This window comes from Gymnoscopelus braueri (assembly GCF_963280865.1).
Source record: "Gymnoscopelus braueri genome assembly, chromosome: 17".
Taxonomy (NCBI): Eukaryota; Metazoa; Chordata; class Actinopteri; order Myctophiformes; family Myctophidae; genus Gymnoscopelus; species Gymnoscopelus braueri.
The window spans coordinates 41313723-41334966 of NC_137617.1; the positions used below are offsets into that span (position 1 = coordinate 41313723).

General features: G+C 42.6%; 1 protein-coding gene across 2 annotated transcripts in view; it reads left to right on the forward strand.

The window, feature by feature from the left end:
• pgs1 (phosphatidylglycerophosphate synthase 1) overlaps positions 1-21244 on the forward strand; it is a 35042-nt gene that overhangs the window by 12052 nt on the left and 1746 nt on the right. For both annotated transcript variants that reach the window (XM_080455387.1, XM_080455388.1), the window contains exons 6-10: positions 1195-1373; positions 4630-4850; positions 8270-8561; positions 11176-11324; positions 12717-12848. In XM_080455387.1, the coding sequence (XP_080311513.1) occupies positions 1195-1373; positions 4630-4850; positions 8270-8561; positions 11176-11324; positions 12717-12836 (961 nt within the window). In that variant the 3' untranslated portion in view covers positions 12837-12848. The remainder of the gene's footprint in view (positions 1-1194; positions 1374-4629; positions 4851-8269; positions 8562-11175; positions 11325-12716; positions 12849-21244) is intronic.

Consider the following 21244-nt stretch of genomic DNA (forward strand, 5'->3'; position numbering starts at 1 on the left):
GTATCAGGCATGTCAGTGTACAGTAAACATAGGTTTCAGTTTGAATACAACAGCAGCAGAATGCTCCTTACAGTTTTATACATACATTAAAGAAATCCTGTGTGGCAGCCAAACAGAGAAAAGCAACATAGAACAATACAAGTGATAGTGAACCTGCTGTGGAGATGATTATCAAAGGCTCTTTTCGAAGCTGGCTTGACAAAAGCTGTTGTGAACAGACTGATTGTATTGAGTACATGTTAGTTTCTCTCAATCTCATGTCAAATCGTATTTTCCTATTTGATCTACGTACTTTGAATTGTCAATAGCCTTCAAAAACACACATTAATGCTCAACAGAGAACACTGCGTTTTAAAAAGTGCATTAGAAATGCAGTTTTAGACTTTTACCGTTATACCAGTGGTGTAGTCTAGGTTTTTTTCTGAGGATAGGCTGTGATTATTCCCTCCCACACACACACGAGCACAGTCGCCGATTGAAATAACCTTTTAATAGGCCTGCGTAGTCATTTTGATTATTAACCCACAGTATCAAATTGCATTCTCTTTACTTGCATACTGGGGATACTTTCTAGTGTTGCCATCTGTACAGTACAAAATAATTATCCCTGCAGAGCTCTGTAGTGTACATTTAGTTAATTCATAAATCCATCATCAGCCACTGTGTTGTTATCCAAGTGTTCATATCCTTGGACTGCTTCAGAAAATCTTTCTTTTAAAAGTAGCCTACTTAACCGGTCACACACACTACCATGTTATGTTAATTTGCGGTGTTGCCATGTGATGTGTGTGTGAATGGTTGTTTCTGATCAATGCATTTGATCGTGTATGTACTTAACGGTCCCTGGCAGACTTACCAAACTGTAGATACATATTTTAAAAGAGTACATACTGTGTGTAAAGTGTCTTTTCCTAGACTACACCACTGCGTTATACTTAAAAGTACATTTAAGGCAGTTCCTTTTATGCTTGGAAATGGTACTTCAAGTAGTAATACCAGGAGTATTTCATTTTTTTTTCACAAGCAATTTCCTAGTACGATAAGACTGCTGCAGATGAGAGGAGATGACGTGATTCATTTGAACTGGAATATTGACCGAAAGCTCTGTGATGCTTGTGTTGTCCTCGTAATGTTTGTGTATTTATCATTTCCCCTGTCTAACCTCGATCTCTGCGCTGTCCCCACTGTGTCCAGGGCCAACTTGAGCGACTCGTACTTCACCAACCGACAGGACCGCTACGTGCTGCTGGAGAACTGCGCCGAAGTGGCCGACTTCTTCGAGGAGCTGGTGGAGGCCGTGGGAGACGTGTCCCTGCAGCTTCAGCCGGACGACTCGGTCAGCATGCTGGACGGCATGGTGCACCCGTACAAAGGTAGACGCTCGGCCAGCATGCTGGACACTAGGGCTGTCCCCGACTCAGTATTCACAGCATCTAGTCCAGTGGTTCTCAACCAGTGGTCCGGGGACCACCAGTGGTCCTTGAGGGGGTTCCAGCTATTGGAGAGTTGGTAAACAAATGGACCCTTATCAGATCCTTAACTCTTGAGTAAAATGAAACCAAATGGACCCGTAAGGGTCATTTTACGCTCTCAAGAGTTACATTACTGTTAAACATCTGCATTACTTAATTTACAAGAAGTCTACACAATTAAAGAATGTAGAAGAATTGTTATTTTGACAAAATCTTATCCAACGATAAGTTTTGGGTCTGAGAGTCTAAATCTCATCAAATGGTGGTGTGTGGCTCAAATGACGAATAAATAATGGACCTTGATATGAAATGGGTTGAAAACCACTGATCTAGTCGAATCAGAGTCGGGAGTTTCATGCGACTCGTCGACAAATCGATGATTCGTTTTTATATAGAAAATAGGTCTTAATGACCTTATTGAAGGCTACAATTGCAAGTTATTTTTTTAACATTTAAAAGCAATGAATCCGTTAACTGCATGACGGCAGACTGCTTATTTTGATTGACAACAATCCTGTGTAGGACTACATACAGTCCTGAGCACAACGCTACTGTATCAAAGAGCTATGTGCACATCCACTGGTGCAAGACCAAATAAATGACAGTAAAGAGAGAAGACCAAAATGTTGTGTACCTGATAATTGCACTGCTAACCTTTTATCAGAGCTACAGCTGTGTGGATGTCTCTTTACCGCAGCGCTACTTTATCCAGCATGAGATAATTAACACCACTCACCTATTATGATTACTAAACTGGTTTTATTTTTAAGTCTACTTTCAGGAAGTAGATGGACTAAATTAGAAGTACATGACACATCAGAGCTCCGCACCGCACAGCCTACACTAGTAACTGACGCTATGAAAATAATAGACTCAAATCAAATAATTTGCGTCGGCAGAATAGCAGCAACATAGGTTTTTAGAATGATAATACCTAAACATCGTCATCGTAACATGCTGTGTACATTTATGTGTTTAGGAAATAGAGCACTAGTCGTCACAAATCACAAATTGGGACCAAGTGCTTCAGTCATGAGATTTTATTTTGCTTTATTCGATGCATGGTGAATATGAGGTCACACGGACACACTGACTGACTAGGTCACGCACGCCTGTCACAGTTTAAAATGTATTTTGACAGTTCATGGTCGGTTACGCTCTCGTCAGCCAGTGGAACTGACAGATGGGTCTCATGATGGAGTCAGATGTTGCTAATGGAGCGTGAAAGTGCTGACAAATAAGTGTTCTTCACAGAATGAGTGCGTACAGTGTGTGTGTGTGTGTGTGAGAGAGAAGCTAAATGTTGGAGCAAGTTGGAGTTACTGGATTCTTGCGGTTGGCTAGCAGTGTAACTGAATGTGAAATTGTCATAGTTTTGTGTTTTCAACACTCTGCGTGTTTGTCTAGAGCCTGGCCGGCGATATATCAGTCTGGCAGATGTATCAGCCATTATTTTACTTTTTCAACGACAGCTCTGCAATTATAATAATAATAATAATAATAATAGTAATAATAATACTACATCACACTTATTATGCTTATTATCAGCATCTCTGCAGCTAATTTGTCCAAATTGTAACCACTTTCAACCTGGCGTCTATTTTGGGCATGTCATTTTACTATAACGACATGCCCAACCAGTTTGTACTTTTGACATGCCTATAATAATTAATTATAGGCATGTCAAAACAAGTACAAACTGGTTGCGTCTGCTATTTTTTGATAGATTTATTGCATAAGGCCTAAGTGGTTCAGTTTAAAGTTCACTTTATGTGTGCATTTTATTCACTTGTTTGCTTGTTGTTTGCTTGTTCATTTTATAATTCAAATTTATAATATCAAAAATGTATTTGTGTTTATTATTTTATTTCTGTGTGTGCTCTTAGGTTAAATGTTCTCAAATAGAAACTTGTATCAGATCCAAGTTTTTATAGTTTTGAGAAAATATCATCCAAAGCATTTGTAATCGGTCGTCTAGCCCATTGGTTCCCAAAGTGGAACCCCCTCAAGGACCCCCAGGGGTCTTTCGTTAGATATTCAATAAGTCTGCGGCCAAATAGACATAGATTTGGGGGTCCCCGACATGAAGAAGTTTGAGAACCACTTTGGGATTGGGATCGTCATCGGACCCAAAAAAAACATCGGTCGGGCTCGTGTGTGTGTGTGTGTGTGTGTGTGTGTGTGTGTGTGTGTCTAACTGGATCACAGACTGCCAGGATGTTGGACAGCGGGTTGAATGACATCATGTCTGCAGTTGAAACGGACACCAGAAATAGAGTAGTGATGTCACAATGTTTCTGGGAGACGGTTTGGACTGGGAAGTAGCGCGCGTGCACACACACACACACACACACTGGAAGACGTGCACTTAGTCCTGTGTAATGATTCTCTCACACACACACACACACACACACACACACACACACACACACACACACACACACACATACACACACTGGGAGTCCTGTGTAATGATTCTGAAAGACACACGCACACACACAGTGAATTTGATAATGAATGGTGGTCGGAAAGGTGATGGAGAAGACTCGGCTTACAGTAAAATAAAGGCTGACTCTGCATTTCCACTGCTTCCCAATCCTGCTCTGTGACTCACAGCGGGAAGTGGCTGCAGGCGCCTCTATGATACACACACACACACACACACACACACACACACACACACACACACACACACACGATAGCCGATCTTCAAGCTTGTGGATATGAACCTATTTTGCATAATCGTCACAATCGTTTCCATGTTGAAAAATGATGTTCATACATGTTCAAACATTTTCCAAAAATAGCAGAAATAGCAGATCTACAAGCTTACAAGAGGTTAGGGTTGTAAGCTATTTCTGCTAGTTAAAAAAAAAAGTCTTTGTATATATATTATTATATATTTATAAGTTATTTGTCGTATCCCATATATTCCCTGAAAGGGCCTAAAATGCAAACTGAAATTAAGTTCCAATGTTCAATGCCAAAAACACAATGAAATCGTTAATCGCAATTATTTGTGTGACATAATTAATCATCAACATACATTTGTAATCGTGACGGCCCTACGGCCATACAGTACTTTTTTCATCCTGTTTGGTGACATTAGGTTAAATTGTGCGTCTCCTTTATCTCTCTCGCTCCCTCTCTTTCCCAGGCAACCGGGCGGATTTCTCGTCGTCGGCCAACGAGCGGATCATGGAGGTGGTCAACTCGGCTCGAACGCGGCAACAGATCCTGAACGTGGCGGACGAGGACTCCGAGGACGAAGGAGGGGCAGGGGAGCGAGGCGGCGAGGGGGAGGAAGACGACACCTGGGTGTTCCCGCTGGTGCAGATGAAGCCTCTGGGGATCCAGGTGGACGAGCAGATCACACAGGTGTGGATGACGGTCATCTGTGATGCGTATCTTTGATTTATCACTCCATGATTGGGCAAGGTTTCAGCCAGTTAAATTACTCAAACCAAAAAAAAATATGTTAAAGTCAATTTGTGGAGTTACTTCCTTGGCCTACTGACCTTGCGCGCACACACACACACACACACACACACACACACACACACACACACACACACACACACACACACTTCTAGGCAGCTTGGTGACTGTGGCAGGTGCTATATATGTAACTATACGGGAGAAGGGACTTCCCATCGCCATTGGGCGGGGCTTTCACTCTATAGGACTTGGGAAACCCCTTCGGTGGGGGCGTTGTCACATTCTAATACAGCACGAAAACCCCATTGCAGCACCTGCCTCTCGGTGGCTTGCCTCGCTAATCATTGGACTGCCAACCCCAACCTCCTGGGATCGAATCCCGCTGCCGGCACTATTTTTCCAACAACCACAGATTTTTTTTCCCGGACGATAAAGTATAGTTTTTGACCGCCGCACCGTCTCAAGCGAACTTGAGCCGTGAGAGGCACCGCCGAGCGAGCTGAAGCGAGCGATTCGCCGTGCCGAACGCTGCGAAGTTCACTTGAGGCACAGAATCGTAAATCATGTTTTTGGGGAGAGCGTTTGGCCCCAACTGCCATTCAAAGTGACTACTGGCCAATCACAGCGCGTCTTTTCCGGGACTTTCCCAACTCCTGTGCACTCAAATAGCTTGCGTGGCAGATAGAATGATGTTCCATAGTCGTTTTATTTGTAGGTTGGTGAATGATGTCCCATAGGGTTTCTCAGAAGCTGAGCCAAGGTGCTGCAAGTGTTGACAGGAGCTGATATGTGCTACACACGGCGTGTCGTATACTTGCACATGATCTATGGACTGTGGAACCGGTCGGACGTATACTGTCAAAATGATCCATTTGCTTCTTCCCCTATATTCCTATTTGGCCGTGATGCTCTTGAATAGGCCTTGTCTATAAGCAACCTATGCAGTCAGTATTTTGTGAAATAAAGAGCCAGCAAATACATTATGAAGTGAATTTTGTAACTTTAACCTATTGAGATCGTGAAAGCATCTGTGTAATTTTAGATTTCTGCGGCTATTCAAAAATAGCAGATATTCAAGCACATAGCCGCGCTACGAGCTTGTAGATCTGCCATTTCTACAAATCTTTGAATATATATATATTGTTTTTCACTCAAATCTTTGCTTCCGGGGGGGTCCCTGGAACAACATATTTTGAGATGGGGGTCTGCGGCCAAATACATATCATTTTGGGGGTCCTTGACATGAAAAAGTTGATATAGCAACATTTTTTCAAAGTTTTTTCAAAAAACTGTTTGAGATTTGCACAAATTGTCATGATTTTTCAAAAAGATACTATGAGCTTGTATATCTGCTATTTTTTTGAATAGCCAAAGCAAACTAAAATGACACAGATGCGTTCCCGGATTGAATTTTTGACAACTGAGTGGGTTATATGACTTCAACATGCTCTTCTTATTTGGAAGAACAGCTTTCATGTCTCTCAGTGAAGGAAAATGCTTCAGTATACCAGAGCTTCATTGTGGAGATGGGGAGTGACACGCAGCAAAGGTTGTCGGGATCGGGATTCGAACCCCGCGACACTAGCAGCCTAGGTGACCTGGACCGCCACGCCAGCCGTCCGGCCCGTAGGCAATAGTTTTAAATGTGTAGAATCTACGACAGCTGCTGTCACGTGCCGTTGTGTAACACATCACACCTCCGATTCCGCAAGCCCAGCGGCATGCAATGTACAAGCACGCACACACACACACACACACACTCAAGCACACACACACACACACACACTCAAGCACACACAGTCAGGGGAGGCTTTACTGCGGCTCTGCTTCTGTGTAGAAAGGCAAAGCCGGCATTAATTGCAGCTTTTCATCACGCCAGTATTGCACAATGACACATATCTGTGTAAAAGTCACCACAGACTGACATGCAAGGTGAACGCAATACCAGCCGCTCTGTTGTGGCTGCTTGTAATAAGCGTTTTTACATGCTTGTGTAATGATTGTGAGATTGTTTCTTAGAAAGCCACACCTGTCCGTGTCAGGTGCCTTAATTATACCAAAAGGAAATGAAAGCTCGCCGATACGAATGGAAAGGAAACTTGAGAGAACTTGAGAGAGTTTCCATTAGGACAGATTGAAAATAACTTTATACTTGACATTTAACATTTAACCATTGAACCCCAGCATCCCTATATGCCCGGGGGAAAATTTGACAAAAATAGCCGATCTGCAAGCTCACAACATGTCACGCTGTGAGCTTGTAGATCTGCTATTTTTAGGCGATGAGATTTGGTGTGCGTAAAAAGAAAAAGAACGCACCAAGCACAGTGCAACTCGGGTTATAGGGGCCTAAGTGGTTAAACTGAAGTGTTATTGATAAATTCCAAATATTATCACAGTATTCTGTGACTTCCCTGGACCAGCATCACAGCACCCTTGGGCATTGGTTCTCAAAGTGGGGTCCCGGGGACCCCCAGGGGTCCTTGGGGTGGGGTTCAACTTCCAGGGGGTCCCTAACAAAACTAGTTAACATAGCCTCACAATCATTTTAACCACCGTATCTATCCATTTATATGTTGGCTGTTCAAAAATAGCAGTTCTACAAGCTCACAGCGCGTCACTTCGTGGCGCGCTGCCAGCTTGTACATCTGCTATTTTTGAAAATATTAGAAAAATATCAAAAATTTAAAATAATTTAGTTTTTTTTTTAACAAGTCTCCTCTTATGAGGCTCCCTGGAACAAAACCTTTTCAGATGGGGGGGGGGGGGGGCTGCAGTCAAATACAGATCAATTTGGGGGTCCTTGACATGAAAAGAAATTGAGAACCACTGCCCTAGGGTGCCACGGCACCCACTTTGGTTCAAGAGGTTTAACCCATTTAAACCTGAGACCAATTCTAAAAACGCCTCTTAACTCTTTTCCTGACAAAAACGTTTATAAACGTTTTTGAGAATTAAGCTATTGCCTGCCAAAAACGTTTATAAACGTTTTTAATATATAGTTTTTTTTCTAAAATTCTTTATTTTTCTTCACAAAGAACCAGGAGATAGATTTGCTGCTCCATTCACTTAAATGTTAAAAAATAAACTGAGAAAAAGGTATGAAATCGTAAAAAAATGCTGGCAGAGGCTGCAAACTGTTTTAGAAAACCCCTGGCAGTTTAAGTGTTAAATCCTGACCTAAGTTTTCTGAAAAACTTCAAATATTTATTAAAGAATTACAAAAAAACTACGTCGCAATATACTGTACATTGCAACAACAACCCCAAAAGAGGTTCCCGTCTTGAAAGGTATAGTTACAAATAGGGGTTCCCGCCGTAAATGGGTTAATAATAACTTGACCCACGTTTTTCCAACAGCGTCTGCTGACGGACGCGGGTCCGGACGCCACGGTGTTCCTCACGTCGGGCTACTTCAACCTGACGCGGGCCTACATGAGCCTGGTGCTCGGCGCCGGGGCCGACTACCGCATCCTCACCGCCTCGCCGGAGGTCAACGGCTTCTTCGGCGCCAAGGGCGTGGCGGGCGCCATCCCCGCCGCCTACGTGCACATCGCCCGGCAGTTCTACAGCAAAGTGTGCCAGCTGGGGCAGCAGGAGCGGGTGCACCTCCACGAGTACCACAGGCCACAGTGGACCTTCCACGCCAAGGGTGACCCCACACACACACACACACACACACACACGGTTGTATTACTATACTTTGGCTATATAAAAATAGCAGATATACAAGCTCATAGCGCTATGAGCTTGTATATCTGCTATTTTAGAAAAATCGTGAACATTTGTGCAAATCTTTTAACATATATTTTTTTAAGCGAAGATTTCTAACTCAAATCTTCGCTTCTGGGGGGTTCCCTGCAACAAAATATTTTGAGATGGGGGGTCGGTGGCCAAATACATTACATTTTGGGTGGTCCTTGACATGGAAAAAGTTTGAGAACCACTGATATAGCAACATAACGTTTTTCGAAAACCCGTTAGGATTTAGAAGACATTTGTAGATGCGTTCCCACGTTGAATGGGTTAATTACGCCAAGAAGAAGCGATTTTATGAATACCATTTTTTTTTTTTTTTTTTTTTTTTCCCCCCCTCAATTTAGTCGTTATGCCAATTGATTCCTGCCCCCCACACATTTCTGTGTTGTCACTACTGTTGTTATCCTACTGACTCACACACCAGTGAGGAGGAGCCCCCACCGAGAGGACATAGAGCCTTCGTCCTACTCCTCCCGCCCAGCACTCCCTGACATGACAGCCCTGCTAGATGTGGGGCTTTAATCCATTAAGACCGGGAACGCATCTGTGTAATTTTAAGATTTATTTGGCTATTTTTTTTTGCAGATCTACAAGCACCGAGAGCCGCGCTACGAGCTTGTAGATCTGCTATTTTTTGTCTCAACAAATGTCTACATTTTTCTGAGAGACTATTGTTGCTATATCAGTGGTGCTCAAACCTTTTCTTGTCAAGGACCCCCCCAAAATTATATGTTTTTGGCAGCCGACCCCATCAAAATATGATGTTCCAGGGACCCCCCAGAAGCAAAGATTTGAGTTAAAAACGTTGTTAAAAAAATAGATGTATTCAAAGATTTGCACAAAAATGTTCAAGATTTTTTTTAAATAGCAGATCTACAAGCTCGTAGCGCGGCTATTTTTGAATAGCCAAAGTATAATATGTGTTCCCGGATTAATGCTATTTAAGGATAGCTATGTTGTTCAGTCGGTCGGGTTCACCACCCGAACAACATTTCTCCAAAAAGACTGTCTAGGTTGCCGTGGCAGTTGCTGTTGCACTTTCATTCTCCCCAGACAATCTTTGGTGACGCAATGGCCTTTCCTCTAGCGCCACCATTAGGCCAAAGGTTCCAATTGCACAATAAAGTCTAATGGGACAGATTGCGTGCTGAATGCATTCATGCTCCCTCGATGACGAACCCTAACTATTTGAGTGATCCCGTGACCTATCCTCTAGTACATTTTGGGAGTTTCCTTCCTGCAAGCTGCTGACTTTCACTCCACTACGATTTAAATAGAAATATTGTATTTTTGACTCTGAATTTCTAGGAAGGCACTCTTGGGAGCCAAACTTTCAAAACATATATTACGAATTAACCACTTAAAGGGATAGTTCACCCCTAAAATGACCTTTTTTCTATCGATTAGTCACCCCATGGAGACTTGAATTAATGGATTTTTTTTCCCGCATTCCTAAGCCAATAATTTGATGACCCTCCTTTGTCTCCTTTGTGTCTCCTACCGGGACCGCTGCCTATACCGGTCCTCTGGTCATCAAATTATTTGCCTAGGAATGCGACAAAAACAAACTAAAATACTAAGCCCTATTTCAAATATATTGAAACGGTTGCTTTGTAATTTGTACCTGAATACTTGAGTATTTACTTATACTTTGTCACGCCACTGCTTGCGGGCTCCAGCAGTGTGTAGCGTGAGAGAGGCTGGCTTGTACAGTCATCCTGTCGTAGCCTCGGGACAAGGATGCACACACACGCGCGCGCACACACACACACACACACACACACACACGCACACGCACACGCACACGCACGCACACACACACACACACACGCACCCTCTCATACTTTGGTTTTGGACAGACTCCGGGGATTTCTGCATGTGCTTCCTTTTTAGCTGTGGTTTTTGGCCGACTTAACCCATTAAGACCGGGAACGCATCTGTGTCATTTTAAGATTTATAAAATAGCAGATCTACAAGCTCATAGCGCGGCACCGAGTGCCGCGCTATGAGCTTGTAGATCTGCTATTTTTGAAAAAGTGTGAAAATGTGTGCAAAACATTTTTGACTCTCTTACAACTTCTAGGGGTCCCTGGAACACAATATTTTAAGATGGGGGGTCCACGGCCATATTATTTTTGAGAACCACTGTCCACTGATATTATAGCAAATATGTTTTGTTTTTTTAAACTAGACATTTGTAGAATCCCCAGAAGCAAAGATTTGAGTTACAAATGTTCGCTTTAAAAATACATATAGCCAAAGATTAGCAAAAAAAAATCACGATAAAAAAAAAATAGCAGATCTACAAGCTCATAGTGCGGCACTCGGTGGCGCGCTATGAGCTTGTATATCTGCTATTCTTGAATAGCCAAAGAAATCTTAAAATGACACAGATGCGTTCCCGGTCTTAATGGGTTAAAAATCCCTACTGGAAAACGTGGCTTCAGATTTCTTTTTTTTTTTTTTTTAACATTACCTCCTTTTTTTATTCCCCCTCTTTGTTCCAGGTCTGTGGTATTACCTGCAGGGCCAGGAGCGGCCTTGCCTGACTCTAATTGGCTCCCCTAATTTCGGTTACCGCTCCGTTCACCGCGACCTGGAGGCGCAGATCGCCATAGTAACGAAGAACCAGGAACTGCAGGCCCAGTTGCAGGAGGTACTAACTCTGTTTCTTTCCAGAAGTGATGACTCATCAGTCCTCCTGACTTTGATGCATTCACAGACACACAGTCACACACATACTGTACATGCTTATTACTTTATGACTCGTTTGAATTTGTTCATTTGTTTAACCCTTAACCTCAACCCTCTCTGCTACATGCCAAGCCTTAACCTTTAAAGGGGTAGTTCACCCCCAAAAAATAATTCTATCGATTAGTCACCCCACGGAGACTTGAATTCATGGATATTTTTTGTTTTTTTGTCGCATTGCTAAGCCAATAATTTGATGACCAGCGGACCGGTAGGTTCCGGTAGGAGACACAAAGGAGACTCTTTGCGGAATTGCTGCTGGTCATCAAATTATTGGCTTAGGAATGCGAATGCGAAAAAAATAATATCCATGAATTCAAGTCTCCATGGGGTGACTAATTGATAGAAAAACGTGGTTAAATATCTGAAAATACACATTAACACATTGAATGGCAGAGTTATTTCAGATTTTTTAGCTGTTTTATGCCAGAGGTTTTTCATTGAGAAAAAGAAAGTACTCAGGAGCCGAGATACAGAATTTTTAAGTTTTAAGTTAACAAGGAAGTGGATGGGAGTCTAAATCTTCAACAAATCATATCTCCTTGGTCTTTGGGCCAAATTTAAAAAAAAATAATTAAATGTTTTTTTTTTTTTTTTTAAACGCATATATGCGTTCTTGGCACTCAAGTGATGGATTCAAAAGAACGCAAAGAACGCATATATGCGTTCTTGCCTGGCACTCAATGTGTTAACATGAATCCAAAATACACTGAAGATTGTGCTGTCAAACCAATGAAACTATATGGAATCTATGAAAAAGCTGTGGGGGGTCCCTGCTTCATCTGTCTCTCAGCTAAGGGGTCCTTGGGCTGAAAAACGTTGAAGACCCCTGTGGTAAAGAATGTAAACACACACATGCTGACATGTGTGTGTTTGCATTGTTTGTACAGTGTACAGGAGGTCCGCTTGGTCCCCACAAAGCTGGAAAACAATGTAAACACATTGTGTTTGACTCTGTGTGTCCTGTGTGTCTGGAACAGAACATGTTATACATCAGTGGTTCTCAACCTGTAGGTCGGGATCCCCAGGGGGGTCCCCACATGATTTTTGGGGGGTCCACTGATAGTAAAGTGACAATTTAATGACTTTTAAGACCTTACAACAAACTATACTATTAAAAACTGGTAAAACATTAACCAAATTTATAAGAAAGAGGCAAAAAGTCCCCAGTTCAAATATGATAGTGGGCTGAAAAGGTTGAGAACCACTGTTATACATGAGGTCTGCATGGTCCCCTACAAAGCTGGATAAACAGTGTAAACTAAACACACTGTCCTTTATACTCTGTCCTGTCCAGGAACAGGAGATGTTGTACATGAGATCCACAGAGGTGTCCAGCTCCACGTTCGAGCGCTCCGACCGCCACGTCAAGCTGTGGGTTAAACTGGTGACGCCCCTCATCAAGAACTTCTTCTGAGATCCCAGCAAGGTACACAACACCAGCACGCACACGCACACAGAGTAACCGGGCAGAGCGGCCAGTGGTTAAGAGAGGCCGTCTGGTAAGCAGAACTTCTGGTCACTGGTTCACCTCTTGGCCCCGGTCTATGTGGCAAAAGCTGAATTCCAATTCTCAAATGTCTGCCTCCTCGCCTCTCCGTCATCTGTCCTCCAGCATGGCGGTGTTACGGTGAAATTGGTGACCTGCAGAAATATGTGACAATCGTGTAGACATCACATAACGTCAGTGTCTGAACGTAAATCATTGCGATTTGTTACACAAATCTTGTCTTCTGGGGTTCCCTGGCACAATCTTTTTTCAGATGGGGGGTCAAATACATATAATTTTGGGGGTCTTTGGCACAAAACAGTTTGACTTTGAGAACTACTAATTTAGAAGGCTTTTTGTCTCCGCCAGGCCGAAAGGCATGACAAGAGTGTATGTTTTGCACCCTGTCCGTCCGTCCGTCCGTGTGTCCGTCCGTCTGTGAACAGCTAATCTCAGGCACCGTTGGCTTGATCGCAGCGAAACTGTGCACACACACTCCCTGGCTGCCAATTCAGAACCTCTGCCCCAAAATCTTCACATGGGCCTATTATATTTTTTTGGTAGAATCTGCCTCGGGTTTAAATGGGATAAGCAGATTGTGGCTGGGGTGGTGAGTGTCCTTGATGTTCCGTTCAGCCTTGACTACACAGCGCTTCTCGTATATTCCCCTGGCGGGAGCAGAAACTCACCTCTGACGATGCACTGGGCCGTCCTCACCGCCATCTGGTCTGACGATGCACTGGGCCGTCCTCACCGCCATCTGGTCTGACGATGCACTGGCCCAGTGACGATGCACTGGGCCATCCACACTGCCTTCTGGAGTGCTTTGTGTTAGAGGGCGGTGCACAGTGTTGCCAGATTTTGCGAGAGAAACAAGCAACCAGATCTATGAAAACAAGCCCAAAAGAAGCGACTAGGTCACATGATCACACATGTGCCCTATAGGTCCTGACACAAAATATTTTCAGATGTGGGCCCGCGGACAAATTCATATTAATTTGGGGGTCCTTGTCATGAAAATGTTTGAGAACCCCTGGTTTAAACAACATGTAGAAACCACGCCCAAATAAACAACTGCACTTTAGAAACAAGCCCAAAAAAACGCAACGACTAACAATATTTACAAGCAACTTTACAGAAAAACAGACCCAAAGTTGCTTATAATAAGCAGAAATGGCAACACTGGCGGTGCAGTTCCCATACCAGATGGCGACGCAGCTCATCAGGACAACCTCTGTTGTAGCTGGTGCTGTTTGTTGACATTCATTTACATTTGCATTCATCAGTGGACACTGTACTAAAAGTGCGATGGCGAGACCGTTTCAACCACTTAACCCTGTCTAGATGTAGTAAACTGAACCTGAGTTGGCTCGGGTTCAAGTGGTTTAGAACAGGGGTCTTCAACGTTTTTCAGTCCAAGGGCCCCTTAGGTGAGAGAGAGATGAAGCAGGGACCACTACATATTGTATAAAATTGTGTTGCAGATCTTTTTCATAGATTTCATAGATGGCTTCATAGACTTGCTTGACAACACTGTCAATGTGTAGCGTTGTGCTGGCTTCATGTTAATATATTTCCCCTACACCAAACCTCTTTGCTGAAAATAGCAGATCTACAACGTTGTGAGCTTGTAGATCGGCTATTTTCGGCTAATGTTCCCCTCAGAATAGAGGGATGCTAGGGTTCAAGTGGTTAATGTACAAAAAAAAGTTCCTATCACGCAAAGATTTGGTGGCCCGCCCTGTAGTAACTGTTGAGGACTCATGTTTTAGAACATGGAATCGCTTCTGGTTCCTTGATCACACAGAACACGGGAGCAACAGATAAAAAGTTGACGGGACAATACATTTGGATTTCATTTGGGATATCGTGGCCACTACAGAAGCTCTTGTATACACAACCCAACCCAAGTTCAACATCACTTTAAGTACATGTTTTTACATATCCACTAAAAACTACTGGTGACTGTGTGATGAGTTGGTTGTCAGAACTCATTGACTCCCTCGCAGCCACTTGGGTTTTCCTTCACATGCTGTTCCTCTAAACACAAACAGAAAGGCAGACCTTGTGTCAAGCAGTCTGTGGTTTCTTAGAAAATGTCTACAGTCATTGTGGTGCGTCCCGGTTCCAGTGTTGGAAGAAGTACTCTGTTTTTTTGTAAAAAGTAAAAGCAGAAATACCACAATGTCAAAATAATCTGTTATAAACCCATTAAGAACTAAAGGCTGATTCTACAAATGTCACACTTTAAAGATGTTTTAAAAAATGGAAAAAAGAGATGAAGGAGCGCATCTGTTTGGCTAGAGTAGAAATCTCCAACAAGGTGCTCTTTGGTACAACTGGGTGACAGAATTGATGAAAAAAAAGGCACTCTAACAGGAAAAGTTAAAAAGCCTTTAATAGTTTGGCTAATGCATAGCAAATGTATTCTTGCTATGCATTAGCAAAACTATTAAAGGCTTTTTAACTTTTCCTGTTAGAGTGCCTTTGTCTCATCCCTTTTCTTTTGCATGTTTTCAAAAATGTTCAAAAAAAGCAGATGTACAAGCTCGCAGAGCGGCACGAAGTGACGCACTGTGAGCTTGTATATCTGCTATTTTTGAATAGCCAACGTAAAAATTAAAATGACACTGATGCTTTCCCAGTTTTAATGGGTTAAAAAGGCCTACAGTATATTCAAAAGTGTGCTTGAGTTAAAAGTGCTGCATTACTTGCAGTACTCATTATGCAGAATGTCCAATTTCACAATTGTTTTTCAACATTTGTCCAAACGTTTCAATGTGTCACTGGTCAGAAGAACTGCAATAAATAAATAAGGGATCAAAGTGTTCCCTTAAATTCTTTTGAGCAGTACACGTTCAAAAGAATTACATCTGCAAAGAAACTAATAACTAAAGTTCAATCATTGTAGTGGAGTCAAAAGTACAATCTTTGCCTCTGAGATGTAGCAGAGAAGTAGAAGTATCGGAAAATGGAAATACTCAAGGGAATTAAAAGTACCCCAAAGTTGTACTTGAGTACAGTACTCGAGTAAATGTCCAGCACTGACCTTTTCCTGCACTTCCCAGAAGATTGGGCTGATTCACTTCCATCATGGACTGAGTCATTCTGGTAAAAGATGTACCGATACCATGTTTTCCGTCCTGATACCGATTCCGATGGCCATAAATTGCGTATTGGTCGATACCGAGTACCGATCCGATACAGATTGTGTGATTTAAAAAAAACAGTGGTTCTCAAAGTGAGGTCCAGGGACTCTCAGGGTTCCTTGGGGGCGTTCCAAATGGACCCTTACAGGTCTCTAACTCTGAGAGTGTACAAATGGAACCAAATGGACCCTTACAGGTCTCTAACTCTGAGAGTGTACACATGGAACCACTCAGAGTTATGGAGGTCCTTCAAATGTAAAAGTTTGAGAACCACTGATATAGGAATATATAAAAATGCCATGAATAATTGTTCAGCTACAAGTTAAAATAATAATTTAGATAGTGCAGCTGTATAAAATAGTCGTGCAACATCAACTGAAGCATTCAAAATATTACTGTAAATGAAACCATCATGTGATAAATTACGAAGAGGGTAGCTCTGGGTGCTTCGTGCTCTGGGTGAGCAACTTCATTGAAATGAAATGTGGGGGTTATTATAGTGTATAACTCTGGACAAGACCAGAGAAGCAGTGGTGAAAGTACTCAGGTTTTTTTTTTACTTAAAGCTGCACTCTGTAACTTTCCTCTTCTACCCCGGATTTGAACCCGGTTTGAACCACCGCTACCAGGGAGCGGCTGGCACGGCGCGGTCAGAATAAGGTCACACTTTAGAGGAAGCCGGCGGCATGATTAAGACAATTTCTGGTAATCCTTGGCGGTTGACTTGATGTTTGAGTGACTGTCATAGTTCCTAGCTACCTACCGTATCATCAATCAAGCTTTGTGCTGCTTCACTGATTGGCCAAAAGCAAACAATGTTTGTTTGAGCGTTTTGCTCCCACACCTGTTTGTTTTATCAGACAAACGGCGCATCCAAACTTTGTTTTCTAGTCGCACACCGCCACCTTTCCCATGCCATTGTTTGGCCAAATGGGACAAAGTAAATATCCCTTTTATTAATACATTTTATAATGTAAAAAAAAAATCATTTTTTGAAAATTATTATACTTTTACTTAAGTAAACAGTCAGAGTACTTCTTCTCCACCACTGAGGTGTGACTATACGGTCCAGATAGGGCTGTTTGTTTCTTTCACAGCAGGAAGTGTTTGGGGCTCAGATAGAGCAGGAAGCACTCGGCTATGGGGGAGAGATAGTGACGGTAATCTGGCGGTGGCTGATTGCCACCTGAGACTATGGGTGTCGCAAAGACAAAGGCTCAAAGTGAATGATCCTCTGCCAGAGAGGAACAATAGCTAAAGCAACAGCCATTCAACACTCGTACGCACACGCAGACACTTCTATTTGTGGTGGAGTGTTCGGAAATGTTAAGGAAGTGCATTGTTTTACTGGCAAGATGACACAAACAAGACGGGGAAAGGTTGCGCTAGTTCCTTGACCTTTGAACTTGACCCTGAATTTTATTTTGTTTACACCAGGGGTCTTCAACGTTTTTTTCAGGACCCCCTAGCTGAGAGACAGATGAAGCAGGGACCCCCCCCCACTACATATTGTATTACACTGTGTTGCAGATTAAACGTTTTCATAGATTTCATAGATAGTTGGATTCATGCCAATGTGTATTTTCAGGTAGTTAACCTTTTAAACCCTCAATATTTAGTCAACTTGACCATTGGCTCTGTACTTGGTCTGCTCTTTTTTTCCCTCTACACAAACTCTCAGAAAATAGCCGATCTACAAGCTATCCAGGGGGTCCCCAGCAAAAGTAGTTAAAATAGCGTTTATATGTTAGCTATTCAAATAGCATATCTGCAAGCTCACAGCTTGTAGATCTGCTATTTTTTTAAATAAATAGACAAACATCAAAACTGTTTGGACAATTTTGAATCATTTTGATTTTTTTTTACACAAATCCTCTCTTCTAGGCTTTCCATCCCTGGCACAAGTCATTTCGGGTGGGGGCCCGCGGCCAAATACATATCAATTTGGGGGTCCTCGACACAAAAAGCAGACTGACTGAAGTCACAGGCTTGTAGTGCTGCACGATTCTTGCTCAAATGTGAATCACGATTTTCCTCCATAAGAATTGAGATCACGATTCTCACACGATTCTCTTGTAAATATAAAAATATTAAGCAAAAAAAAAGAATCATGTGGATCTTGGAATCCACATGATTCTTTGGCGATGTTATGCTTTATTTCAGATAGTTCAGTGTAGAAAGACAGGAAGCCAAGGACAGAGACCCTGGGTCCTTGGCACTAGAGTTCTCCAATTCTGCCCGAAACCGACCCTACCCGACTCCACCCGACGTTTTCGGGCCGAGTCGAGAATGTATGACAATTAGTCGGGCCGAGCCAAGCCTCGGGTCCCGTGAAAAATGTAATAAAACCTTTTTGGGTTTTCACGCCTAAAAGTATGGTAATTGTTCGGTTAGGGCCGGGCCTTCATTTTCAGGCCCGTTGAGAACTCTGCTTGGCACCCACTAGGAGCATTATGGTCTGTGTGCTCAGGCTGAGCCAGCAGGCATATGTGACTGATGTGAAGGGTAACTCGATCTCCGCTTTGTATATATTCGGAGCGTAACACTATTGTCTGGTTGCTGTTTGGTATCGAATGATACTGTGACATTATGTAAGCTTGGGTGGCATCTTCTGTATTTAGTCCTGCCAAAAAACGACAAAGAAGTCATTGTAGAATGTGTCACCTTGTCTAGCCGACAATGCTGTCTAATGTGCAGTTAACCTACTTTAGACAAGTGTCGCTGGGTTTCACCACGCGGTGAAACCCTGGCATCCCGATTCTGGGAACAGGCGAGAATTCCGAGAAAATAGCAGATATACCTTTCTTCTTGTAAAAACAACGAACATAAAACGTACGCATTGAAGCTTTAATAGGACTTGACATGTGTCAACACACCTGTGTTTTAAAGCCTCATGGATGATTTAATGTCTTAATGCGGTCTGCCTGTTGACTGTAACTGGGAGACATTTAGCTCACTACTAGCAATAGTATTCTACCTGCTTTCTTTTATTCTAAAAGTTGGGAGTGGAAATAATAATGGGTCAGTTTACTGTAATATCAGCTTTTTTTTGGTCCCATATTTTGGCCACCAGGGCGCCCAGAGCCGTTGACATAGGAGTTGTGCCATCTCCGTTCTCCATCGGCCCACAAACGTAGCGCTTGTGAGTTGTGACGCATCATTGAACGCAACTCTAGAATTGTATACGTGGCTCACCTGGATCCAGAACCTACTCATAATCATAATCAACACATTCTCTAATGGACTTCTGCTTTTCAAAAAATAAATCTACATTGCTGACTACATCTATACAATTTACACGATCAATATACAGTAGGGCAGTGGTTCAGGGAACATTCTGGGTTCCTTGGAGGCGGCATGTTTAAATGGACCCTTACAGTTCTGTAACTGTGAGATTGTACAAACGGAACCAAATAGACCAGGGGTCTTCAACAGGGGGTCCGGGACCCCTAGGGGGTCCTCAGAGTTACTACAGGGGGTCTGCCAAATCTTTGTGTGATATGATTTTTTTTTTCAAATATACCACTTGAACCCTAGCATCCCTTTTCTGACTTTAGCCAAAAATAGCAGATCTACAAGCTCACAACGCCTCGCAGCACGAGGCGTTGTGAGCTTGTAGATCGGCTATTTTTGGCAAAGAGTTATAGGTGTAGAGGGGGAAAAAGAGCAGCAAAGGTTTATCTGAAACACACTTTTATACAATATAGAGGGGGTCCCTGCTTCACCTCTCTCTCAGCTAGGGGGTCCATGGCCTGAAAACGTTGAAGACCCCTGAATAGACTCTTACGGGACCATTTACGGGTCCATGTGGTTCCATTTGTGCACTCTCATAGTTATGAGGGGGGTCCTTGAAATTAAAACGTTTGAGAACCACTGCAATAATAGATTACAGTCAAAGTTGATGGGGACAGTTGGGAGGAAGCCCTGCAGTGTCTGGGGGGGGGCTTTAACATACAAGGAAGGGTCCAAAAAACGCCCGGTGGGGCGCTGCTTTTTTTTCTTTCTCTACTAGTTAGCTTAATTCCCCTTGTTGTTACCCTGAAGGATGATGCAAAAAGCCTCGTCAGCAGGTTTTTCACCACCACGTGTGGTTTTATGTTTTTCGTTGCGCTTGTCATATGCAATCACAAAGTACTGATGCAGCACCACAGGCCATGACGGTAAAGACAAGCCACAAAATCGCTAGCAGAGAACAGGCCAAGTGGTCCTCTAAAAAAAAGAAAGAAGTACTGTTTATTTGTTCCACACCAATCCAACCAAGGACTCCTTCACAGACCTGAATAGAAAGAACTAGAACCCGACCGATATATATATATATATATATACAGTACGGTATCTGTCTGGGTGATATATCCAACATTATTTGACAGACTTTGAGTGTTTTGTGTACTCTTACGCTTCATGACTTGTCAAATGTGCCATTCTAATCTATGCACTGCTCCTTTCATCTGTATCTGACGGAGGACAAAAACAATAATAATAATAATAATATTCTAATCTATGCACTGGTTCAAGGGTTCAAGGTTGTGCTTTATTGTTACAGGAACAACTTAATTTTAGTTTGGCTTCCTGGTCCTCTTTTCTCTATCTGACGGAGGACAAAAACAATAATAACATTCTAATCTATGCACTGCTCCTCATCTCTATCTGACGGAGGACAAAAACTATAATAATATAATTCTAATCTATATGCACTGGTCCTCTCACCTCTATCTGACGGAGAACAATTGTTGTTATTGTCGGAGCGGCGCTCCGACAACAACAACAGCGTTGGCCGTTTCTGAGAAGGAAACGTCTGTATTGCCAGACGTCTATTGTTAGAAAACACTGACACCAGGTTGGAGCCCCTCCAAAACACTCTCACCAGCACTACTCCTCCACTGGTGGAAAGTAACTAGTACGTTTACTCGAGTACTGTACTCATTGTGAGGTACTTTTACTTAACTATGTACTATGTACTCGACTATGTCCATTTTTTTCAATACTTTATACTTCTACTCCACTACATCTCGGGTCAGATATCGTACTTTTGACTCCGCTCCCCTTTATTTAAAAACATTCTAGTTACTTTGTAGATTTAGATTATTAATGCAAAACGTACCTTATCCACTTAAGCCCTATTTTATACTTCGGCTATTCAGGAAAAGCCGATCCAGAAGCTTGCAGCGTGTAGATCTGTTATTTTCT